The sequence below is a fragment of the Pteropus vampyrus genome, unplaced genomic scaffold, assembly GCF_000151845.1.
Source record: "Pteropus vampyrus isolate Shadow unplaced genomic scaffold, Pvam_2.0 Scaffold394, whole genome shotgun sequence".
Classification (NCBI taxonomy): Eukaryota; Metazoa; Chordata; class Mammalia; order Chiroptera; family Pteropodidae; genus Pteropus; species Pteropus vampyrus.
Window position 1 is genome coordinate 588,136 of NW_011889175.1, and position 11,529 is coordinate 599,664.

Below are 11,529 nucleotides of genomic sequence, written 5' to 3' on the forward strand. Positions count from 1 at the left end.
ATCTACCACACTATCAATTTAGATCACAACTCTGTAAACATTTTCTTATACTTTATCTTAAAAACGGTTGAGATATTAAAGCCTTTCACAAAAACCTGACAAAATACCTCCAATATCTTGAGGTTTTAAAGTTTAAATTTAAATTTAAATCACGTTTTTCTCAGTTTTCAATGCTGAGATCAAACCAGCTGAGTTTTCAACAGACATCAATTTTTCTAGTTCAGTTCTCCTCTTGTTTTTCCTCCTAAAAGAGTTCAAATAACAGAGAGAGAGCATCCTGCCAGAAAGACCCTCTCTCCGTGGCACCCCACAGGGTCACCGTGAGAGTGGCCCTGCCAGGCAAGGCGACAAGCTCCGGCCTCCTCCCTGGCTCCCTCACATGGGCCACTGTTTCTGCAGCGCTGCACACATCCAGCACCTGCCAAAGAGAGAGGAGCTCCCCCGAAGGTAGGTGGTCTCAGCCCTGCCCCCTCCCCTCCTCCTATGGCCCTCTTAGCAGCTGTGGGGCCCACAGGGTTCTCCTCCCACTGGCACAGAAGGGTGAGGCAGCTGACTGCTTTCCTGTGTCTCTCTGATTCCCTTTGAGCTCTTGCACGTGCTTATTTGCAAAGAAATATCAAGAAAACCAAGCACTATTAAGTTTCCTCTCTTGTTTAGCACAGTAAGGACAAGTAACATAAGTCCAGGGAAAGGGGCCTGGGAGTAACCTGCCCTGAGTTTCCCCTGCCAATCAGAGGGCAAGGCTGTCAAATAGGGTTAAGAACCCAAACCACAGAGAGAAGAGGACACATGTCCACTTAAGACTCTGATCAAACTACTAAACCTCCTGGGTCTTCCCAGTTGCTTTGAATTTAATAATATTCCTAGACTTTGCAAGGTACTGGCATTTTTATCCATATTTTCTATTCTTCCTGAATCAACACTTTTTTTGTAAATGGCTTTTGGGTCCAGTGCGAAAAATATGCAAAAATGTATTAACTCTATTTTCTCTTTCACATATTCTGTAAATATCAACATTACCAATCATCTCAGAGGATCATGAAGTTGAAATGACATCTTTAAAGAGGTCAAAATAATTATTATGATGTTTCTACTATTAGTGAAGATTCCATTTATTTTATAGTTTTAGTCAACCCGGTAAAGAAATTTAAAATTTCACAGTTGAATTACAATGGACTAGTTAAGTAGCATAATAAACTGGAACCAAACACAAAATGGAGAGATTCCAACTTTCCCTTGGAGCCGAGTAGCACCCGATCCTTTCGCAGTCAGAGAGTGGCAACTTGTACTCACTGTCAGGTTCCAGTTGATCTGGGGGATCCTCATGTGAAGGTTGAGACTGAACAGAATCAGCAAAACTCCAGTCACCACAAATGCACTACAGCTCACAAACTCAAAAAAGTAGAGGCCTTCACACGGGGAGCACTCCATGATGGTCTCTATGCAGATGAATGCAATCAGGGCCAAAATCTAGGAAGAAAATGGGACACACACATGTATGTGTATATTCAGTACACATCGGTGCACATATGTGCCTGCCACATTTAAAAAAAACTCAACCACCACCATCACATGCAGCCACAGAGTTTTCCTCTGAGGACAGCAGTATCATTATCGAGAATATGACCTGATCCAATTCTTCCGAAAGAACAGGTATGGGGCCTTCGGGAAAGGATCAAATTCCCTATGTACCTAACTAAGCCCCAGCACAGTGCGCTAAAGCCAGTCTGGTGCGGTGTGGCCCTTGAGAGGGAGCAGAAAGGAACATCTCTGCGATGTTTTTAGTTTTACCTCTGCCTACGCACGCTTCTGATTTAGTCTCTACCACAACTATGTCAAACATTGAGAAGGCGAGATCCTCGTGGTGTCCATTTTATGCCATCTGCAACTACCTTTGCAGTTCATGCTGAGGTCACACAGGCTGACTGGGCCCCTGATGGCTTTAAGGATAGAATAATCTCTTCCCCCAATTAGAAGTCCCTAAAAACGAGGTCTATTTATCTAATTTATAAGCTATGCTTTTTAAAAGTTTATCATTGAGCTTGATCACAAAAAGGCAGACTGGCAGCTGATAAAAACATTTTTAAATCTACCAATTATAGAATCAATTTCTTCCTGAAGGACCAAAGGAACATTTTAACAATATATCCCAAGAGCTTGGAGATCATAAAGTAAAATAAGTGTTAACAGAAAATTACCAGGTGAGCTTTCAAAGGAAGATTTCAGGAGGAAGAAGAGGCCCAAAGGCTGATTTAACGGCCCTGGGATCACGGAAAGATGAGGTGCTCTCACACCTAAAACTGGATCGGTCTTGGGCTCCCGGCCTCCACTTCACTTCTTTAACAGAGCACCTCACAATCGACCGCATGCCAAGCCTATGCCAGAGCTTCCAGGCCAGACCCCACCTCAAAGGTCAAGGAAGTACAGGCAGGCATCCCCACTGTCTCAGATTTGTCCTTAGAGCTAGTGACATCAGCATCACCAGGGAGCGTGTTAGAAATGCAGAATCTCTGTCTCCCCTCCTTGACCTACAGAGTCAGAATCTGCATTTTTGACATGGTCTCCAGATGATTAAAGTGTGGGAAGTATGCAAGGCATGGGCAGTTCTGGGCTCTTCTCCGCCTATCGTGCTTTTCAATGTTCCACTCAATGCCACCTCCGCCCCATGCCTTCCCTGACTGTGGCGCTCTCTGCCAGGCATTATCTGATTCCACCCTCTCTTAGGAAAGCCTGCTTGTCTGTGATTGCGTTCTACCCTTTTTTATACTTACCATTATGCATTTCTCCACCTTCTGAGCTTTATGAAGGTCAGGGCCGGTCCATCACTCTCTACGCCCAAGACACTAAGCACAGTAACTCGCATGCAGCCAGCAATCCAGGGCTCATGGAGCCACTGAAAACCCACACCAACAATTCCTGATGTACTTATTAGCATCTCCACAGGAAATGAAGCGTGGCTCTGCTTTTCCCACTGTCAATACTTCCACACAAAAACACGCGTTTCACGTTTCTATTATAAGTCATTAAAGACATGGGTCTTAAAGCACACACTTTGTGCTTCTCTCAATGGCTCTCCTAATTCTCTACAGAACCATAGACTTTAATTCTCCATCTGAATTACATGCCTGACTTGCAATCAATTCACAAAGAAATAGTTCATATAAGGGAAACTCCTAAACTTTTTTTTTTTTTTTACCCCTGTAATTGGATCTAGCAATCTTGGGCAAGAAATAACACACTGTACTGATGAGTTACAAATGTTTCTGGTATGCTAATTTCAACCATATTTGTGTAGGAAGGTAACACCTACATTCTTAAATATTAAAATAAGCATTGGTTCAAGAATATGCAAATCTAATAGGCCATTCAGTACAGCAGTGAACAACACAAAAAAATTTCCTGCTCTCTAGCTCATATGCTAATGAAAAAGTTTTAGAAAAATGAAAAATACAGTATGTTAGGCAGTGATAAAAGACAAGAAATCAAAGCAGGGAAGGAGAATGAAATGTCACTAGGACAAGAGTGTTTGACATTTTAGGCAGGGTGACCATGGAAGGCCTCATTGAGAAGGTTCCAGATTTATGACACAGTTTATTAATGGTTTATCATAAAGGGTATGAAAGGATACGACTGAACAGCTCGATAAAGAGATACAAAGGGCAAGGTCCAGAAGGGTCTCAAACACAGGAGCTTCTGTCCCTGGGGAGTTTGGAATGTACCTGCCACCCTCCTGCACGGGAATGCATTCTGGTTCACCCACCTGGAAGGTTCACCGACATGGAAGCTCATCAACTCTCCTGTTCAAGAGTTTTTATAGAACTTCATCTGTAGTCCCCTGCCCTTTCCCCATCCCAGTGTCAGTGGGTGGGGTTGAAAATTCCAACCCTCTAATCACCAGGTTGGTTCCCCTGACAACCAGCCTCCATCCTTAGGTGCTTTCCAAAAGTCATCTCGTTAACACAAACTCAGGTGTAGTTGAAAGGGGTTTGTTGTGACTATCAAGAGACACCTTTTTCACTTAGGAAATTCTAAGGGTTTTAAGAGCTCTGTGCCAGAAACGGAATGAAGACAAAATATATATTTCTTATTATAAATCACAATAATTCATATATAGAGATGTAGAGATAAGATTCATAAATATATTCACAACTATACACATACAATAATGTAATTAATCTCCTATTGATGGGTATTTAGGTGGTTTCTAATACTTTTTCTAATAGGCAGTACACTTTTTTTTGCCTGCTTTTGGCCCAGCAAATGTCAAATTTTCTTCCAGCACAATCCACTGCTGAAGTAAAACCTACTCATCAACCAATGAGAAGAAAATAAGGACTCATTGTTATACTGGGAGTCAACGATTCAAGACAACCAGAGTAAAAAGTCATTCCACACATAAGAACTTTGAAGTAGACAAACGTCACATGTAAAATTGCACAGAGACATTCAAGATGTAAATGAGGAACAGCTATTGTATTTGCTAAGCAGGAGATCCTGGGTGCCCTTGGAGAGAGGCCCTCCTACGTAGCACCTACTGATTGACCAGGAGTCAATATTTACATAGTTGATAAGTAAATTGATATTAAAAGGTTGTCAGGTTTCCACAACTGGAGCTAATTATGATTGCCGGCATCAAAAAGTAGAGAGAGAGAAAGGGCTGGCTGATTAAGTTACTCTAAAACTTTAAAACTTCCTGAGAGCCCATGTTACTATTGGTGGCAGTGTAAACTGCCCAGATCTTTCTGGAGGGCTGTGGCAATCAGCAGTACCGCTCACCAAGAGGCACATAGTGGGGTTGGAGATTTGTGCTTGAGACTTTCCCAGGGCAGATTTATTCTCAAAATGATGACGCTTCAGAACTCCACACTCACCTCTCCAACTTCCTATCTATCACAATTCTTTTTGCTAGGTGGTGATAAATAGCAATGGGCATTTTGGGGCTTTTGCAAATTGGACATTGAATGAGAGAGGCGTTAAAATGGGTTTAGCTGTCACTTCCATGTGCAGTTACTGTAGCCTTCCCACAGTACGAATGGCTTCCAGATATGCTTTGATCTGACATCATGATGAAGAAACAGGCCCCACAATCCATAAGATCAATGGGTCCTACAATGCCATAGAAGTGTATGGGTGGTGAAGGAGAGATGGGGTTTAAAACATACAGAGCCAGAAGCTCATCTGTGGAGAATCCTTCAGATCATCAAATGCATAACACTGTGAGTGGACGATTCTGTTTTCATCAGTGCCTAAATGGAAGTTGTGCCCTATCAGGAATATATCCAATAATGCAGAATATGCAATTATAAACACACTCTACATTTCCTTCCTTTTTGGTGGGAATCACGTAAAATAGAATTTATCAGAATTCCAGGGTTCATAGGGCAGAAACCTGCAGCGGTACTATAAAGACCAAGTACATATGTGTGAGAGATTACAGCCCAAGCACCCCAATGTATGAGATCTGGCATATTTGACAAATCTTGAACTGACGAAGTCCAACACTCCTGAATAAAATGGCACACAAAACTGCCTCCAACGCATTGAAACAGCCTGAAGAAACAAATGTTCCTGTGACAGTCTCCTACACACATTCATTAGGAAGTCAATGTATGTAGTATAAAAGTGTACTGATTGTATAATGCAATGCAGTGCAGTGGCGATCTAAAATTTGAATTGTTCTGCTGTCCATCTACATTTCAGATTGGTTTTGTCTACTTTTTCAGAGTTAACTGATTATACTAAAATTCAAATGTGATCTATCTTAATAGAGGCAAAAACAGAAAGAAAACACTTTTTACATTTGTAATTGAATGTGTTTCTCATTCTAAATACTCACTATTGCATCTAATTTCATATTTTTAATTTTATATCTTTTTCCTTACAGTGGGCCTCCAAAACTGTGTGAGCCTCAAGTCCCTCAAAACCTGGATCTACTTCTGAGTTTGGGCAACGAAAGGTGAGTGGATGAGACACATCCGTAACTTCTGGCAGCAGCTTTTGGAGACCGTGAGCAATTTCATCATGCTCTCTCCCCTGCCACAGCAGCCAGCAATATTCCAGGTGGGGGTGGCCTCTGAGTAAAGGCTGATGCGCAGCCAGCTTCCAGATGACCTGAGATGAGTGTGTAACATAAGAGAGAAGGAGACCTCCCTTGTGTTAATCCAAAGAGATTTTAGGTTTGTTACTACAGCACAATCCAGCCCATGCTGACAAGAAAGGGCACTTTGACAAAATGCTAAATTAGCACATGTCCTGGATATCCAGTACAAAACTGCAAATTTAGGATGAATATGTTACCACCTTATTCACTCTAAAGTCACCAGATCCAAATGGTTTTACAGACAAACTCTTACCAGATTGTCAGATAAAGATACTGACTAAGTTATTTAAACTCTTTTATAATAAAGTATTCAGAATTTCAGGAATCTATCTATGTGGTTAGATGGTGGGTAGATTTTTTTATTTTATTTTAGGCTTCTTTTATTTTCCAAAATTTCTACAATGAGTATGTGTGTTTTTATTTTAAAGACTCAAGATTCTATGTATAGACACTTTTTCAAACATCCAGATTTATTGTAAGTCAAATGTTGCAAAGAATCGATCCTTATTTGTTTTGAAACCATTCAAGAATATTTTGAAATGACATTAAAAATGTTAATGGAAAATGAAAGTCCCTCTCAAGTCCATGTGGTCCCATTTCTTTATTAGAAAGTTCATCATCTCTAAAGCCTCCTTGATAGCACGGAATCCTATTTCCTGGCCACTGCTACACCGTAAGTGTAGGAAGTGGGCACAGAGCAGCCTCATGGCCAGCACATAATGAAAAGGTCAGCCTTTCGCTAATGTGATGGCAAGGACCCCCAGGAAGAAACGGTGTCCCTAATATCTATGAAGACCTCTTTGGAGGTTAGACAAAATCCAAATCTAACTTGGTCACCTCTTTATCAAAGGACCTAATAAAGCTCATTCTAAACTATACATACAAACAAAAATCACAGCATTTCAAAACAAATTTAAGGGGCCTTAAAAACCACCAGCTACAGAAATGACTATCCATTTGAAGATGTCTATGATAATGTGAACCTGTAGTGCCTCTTATGCAGCCAGACAACTTCAGTGACCCTGATTGCTCAGTGGTACCTGGAGGCTGCTGTGCTTTCAAGCCTCGATTCCAACCCAGCTAACACCCCCCATTATACACACAAAGAAATAACTAACCAGTGCCCAGAGAGGTATTGAAGTTTAGAAGACTTTAGAAGACTCCGGGAGAGCCCTGGGCTCAGGTGGTCTCAGCAGAAAAGCAGGAGAGGACAGTTGGTTTGAGGTAGTGTCTCACTTTGAAACTGAGTTCCTTGGATGGGGATGAGGTGGAAGGTAGGGACAGAACCTAGTTCCTCACCAAAGTACTTCTGTTTTCATATTTCCATTAGCGATGGTCTCTAAACTTTTCTGACCAAAGAACAAAACACTTAATAGCCTCTTGAACTAATGCGTCGTTTGTAAATTATTAATCTGGTTTATACACTGGGAAAATATTTCTGTTGTGCTTTTACATTTTTTTCTTTTAAGTTTGAAAACTACTAATGCAGTCTGACCTTTTCAGTTACAGAAGAGAAGTCATGAATTCACAGTGTGCTTGGCTTTGGCCCCTGTGGCCCCACAGCTTTGGCCTGAGCTATTTCCATCATAACTATATCCCCAGTCTTGGGGTACTCAGAGCACATCAGCATATTAACAGTCCTGAAAAGCCTCACAATGAAAAACCTTTATTTGATGCATGGATTATGTTACCCAAACACAGAAGTCCCTTCCCCTGTAACACACCTATTAACATTACATCACAGTGTTTGGAGGGAAACCAGTTTGAGAAACACAAGAAGTATGTGCTGGTCAGTACTCAACTTAGATCATGCACAGTGTAAATGCACAAAGTAAAACACAGAAGCTCATTTACCCGGCAGGATAGCAACTACTGAGGATCCTAATAACTTAGTGATGAACGCACACGTGTGTGTGCACTCACACACTCACACGCACACAGCAGGGTCCAAAGTACCTTCAGAATCAAACCAAGCTCTAATCAACCCTAGCACACTCATAATTAAAGTGTCCCTCTTCCCACAAATACTGAAAAAATATTTGAAAGAAGAGACATGGTTTGTATTGAGCCACAAAGACCCGACAGGCAAGTTGTTAAAACGCTGCTTCTGCTGGAAGACCTCATGATGTACAGAACAGAGAACCCGGAGAGAGCAGCAGAGGAACGAGGAAGTGACTGTGCTTCAGAAACCAACTCCATTCTCAGCTCACAGCTGATGCTAAAATGGGGTCCCAGAGCCAGAAACACAGAAGAGGCATGAGGCCTTTCCCCACCATCTTTCTGTGTCCTGAAGCCAGGGGTTTTAAGCTGTTCTTTAAATGTACGTGTTTGTTAAATGACAGATCACCTTAAAACATAAGCTCCCAGGCCAGAAGCCATGTTGTATGGTCTGCCAAAGGGGCTCAAACAGGCAAGTGCATTGCCAGGCATCACAAAATAACAATGGTTTGCATTTAGGGAGCATCACTAATATAAGGATGCTCTCAGGCCCTGTGCTGCACAGTCCATCCGTTATCTCTGATACTCACGCACACTCAGGGAGCAGGTGGCATCTCTATCGTGTGGACCAGAAGGTTTGCCAAAGGCCCTAAAGCAAGTTCCTCCCCATACCTCATTTTCATATACCAGGTGCCTAACGTATGACTTATCCAGGGTCTTGTCTCTCCCAACCCACCTGACCATGGGAAAAAGTATCCTTGCATGATTTCTCTTCAAAGAACACAGTATGAGACCCAGGGAGCCAGAGCTATGAAGGTCTCTGACAAAGCACACAACTCGATTACTCATTCTCTAAGAGATCTAATTACAGTACCGCCTTACTTTTTCTGAAAAAATAATACCTGAGTTGCTCCTCTCTAGGGAGGCCATCCCATGAGGAGGGTAGATTTAAAATATTACCCTCCTTTCCCTTGAGATAACAGAGCAATGAACAAATATTTTTTGGTTCCGAAACAAAGGAGCTAAACGCAGGTGTAAATCATTTCACCTGTGACCAGTGTCTCTGAATACGATCTTTGGTTCCACTGGTTTTCTCTGGCTAAATAAAGTGTCCAAACTATGCATCTGAGAGATGCAGAGAATGAAAAGAAAACTGCTCTGGAAGGGCAGGGATGGCCCCAGGAGCTACGGCCACCCAGGCTGGCAGGGAGCACTAATTAGGCAGTAGGATTAATATTTTTAACAAAGGAGCCAGGAGGTGGAGGCAAGTAACTTCCTTATTGCTAAGAAGAAAAGGAGAGCTGAGGACAAAGGTGGAGGCTGCCAAGGGCTCAAGGCGGTCAGCAGGAAAGAGGGAGCAGAGAGCACCAGGGCGGTGGCGGCTCTGCCAGGTATGCCCACTGGGCAGCCCGGCCAGCCACACTCCAGGCTACACTCACTTCACATCCCTGAAAGCTTTGTTTTCAGCCGAGGACAGAAAAGTCTGGGCTGTTACCGCTCCAGGCAGCTGCCGGCTTCATCTGGTCTGAGCTTGGCCCTCATCACAAGGCCTGCTCAACCAATGCTCCCGACACATTTTCCAAACTGGGTTCTACTGTGTAAACAATTTTGCTATTTTGGACTCCTAAAGCCATACATAAGGACTAAACTCAAAAGACTGCATTTCATTTTCTTTTTTTGTCAGGACTCTCACTTTTAACATAAATTATTATACTTACAGCATAAATGCGCTCTAATGCACACATTAAGCCCACAGGTTACTTGTCGACAATGGCTGGCCACAACATATCTCAGACAAACTAAAATCAGTTTGACCGGCCAACTACCTACAGCATACAGACAGCATTACCCGATGAAGTACAAAATATTTTCTTGTCTTTAAGAAAGTCTAGAAAACCTCATTATGTGGTTTGATGATATAACTGCGCATGATTTCAGAAAACCATAGGATGGTCAGCATCTTTCTTGCCAAAAGAATGCCCACAACATTTTACTGCAGATGCCGCCCTGCCCCAAAAGCTACATATTCAGACCATTTAAATTACTAATGAAGTACATGTAGAGGACACAGGAAACGAGCTGCTTTCAAACCATAAACATCTGAAGATGTTTAACTGCGGCTGGCGCTCGCATCCTCTTTTCCCCCTTTTCTCACATCCAAGCCTCATGGATGAAGCTGAAATCCCAGGGAGCAGTGTCACATCCCCACATGATTCTAAAGCAAACCCACTCCCTTCCCTTCTTCTCCCTGCTTTAATTCTTGGGCTCCTCCCAACCCTAACATCTCTGACAAACCATCTTAAAGGAATTCAAGGAAAGACACTTTTCTCATCGGATGAGAAACCAGCAGGCCAAGAGTAGCTTTTTGCTAGATTAATTCGGGCCAAAATCGTGAACGACGTAGTCTAAGAGGCCAGGAGGAGGTCCACCTGGAAAAGCCAGCTCAGCCGGGAGACTCCCAGCGCTAACAGCCCCCAGCACCACCACACCATCCAACTGAGGGAGCATCCGGGCGGAGAGGAGCCTCCTTAAGAGGCCTAACTCTCAACTTCCTTTCTTTCCACACAAATTCAAGGCCAGTCTTTGGTGTCCCCTAGCTCCTGAGACAATAAGAACAGTGGCTCCTAGATGTGTGGTGACGCTGTGGCCTTCCTAAGAAACTCAACATTTGCTGAGCCCTTCTACTGTGGTCAAATGCTGTAACACACACTGCCACAAGCATTCTCTCATTGTATTTGATCTTCATTCCATCCCATGAGGAACATGGTTGGTTTGCTTGTTGTTAATTAAGACATAATTCACATACCATAAAATTTACCCATTTAAAGTGTACAATTCAGTGGTTTTTAGTATATTCAAAGTTATGCAACCATCACCATTATGTAATTCCAAAACATTTTCATCACCCCCAGGAGGAACATGGTTTTTAATCCCCATCCTAAAGAGGAGAAAAATGAGGGAAAGAGGTTAAGCAACCCATCCAAGATGATAAAGTCTCTGAACCCTTTACAGCAGCAATCCCCAGCCTTTTTGGCACCAGGGGCTGGTACTCCTACGAGACTCTAATGCCTGATGATCTGAGGTGGAGCTGAGGCGGTGATGCTAGCACTAGGGAGCATATGCAATAGAGACGAAGCTTCACTCCCTCACCAGCCACAGACAGGTACCAGTCCTTAGCCTAGGGGCTGGAGACCCCTGCTTTATAACACTGGGCACTACTGATCACCCTTCCACTCACCCTTGGCTTCTACTGCTCCCTTCTCATCCTTTCTCTCCTCAGAGGGTGGTTGCTCCACGGGCTTTGTCTTGCTGTTTACTCAGCAGACACACAACCATCAGATTCCCCTGATCCGCATTCCCACTCCCAAATCTACTCTAGTCTGAACTTCTATCTAAACTAAGCCCCAGACCCTGGCTGCAACACTCCCCACACTGGGCATCTCCACCTAAATGTATACGTTCTCAGGCACCCACAAATGTGAGCGCAAAAA

The 11,529-nt window shown here is 42.9% G+C and overlaps 1 protein-coding gene across 1 annotated transcript in view; it reads right to left on the minus strand.

Moving 5' to 3' along the window:
• The window catches only part of CMTM4 (CKLF like MARVEL transmembrane domain containing 4), a 52,999-nt gene that overhangs the window by 9,572 nt on the left and 31,898 nt on the right, over positions 1–11,529 (minus strand). Inside the window, exon 2 of the mRNA XM_011380414.2 lies at positions 1,294–1,470. Coding sequence (XP_011378716.2) covers positions 1,294–1,470 — 177 coding nt within the window. The remainder of the gene's footprint in view (positions 1–1,293; positions 1,471–11,529) is intronic.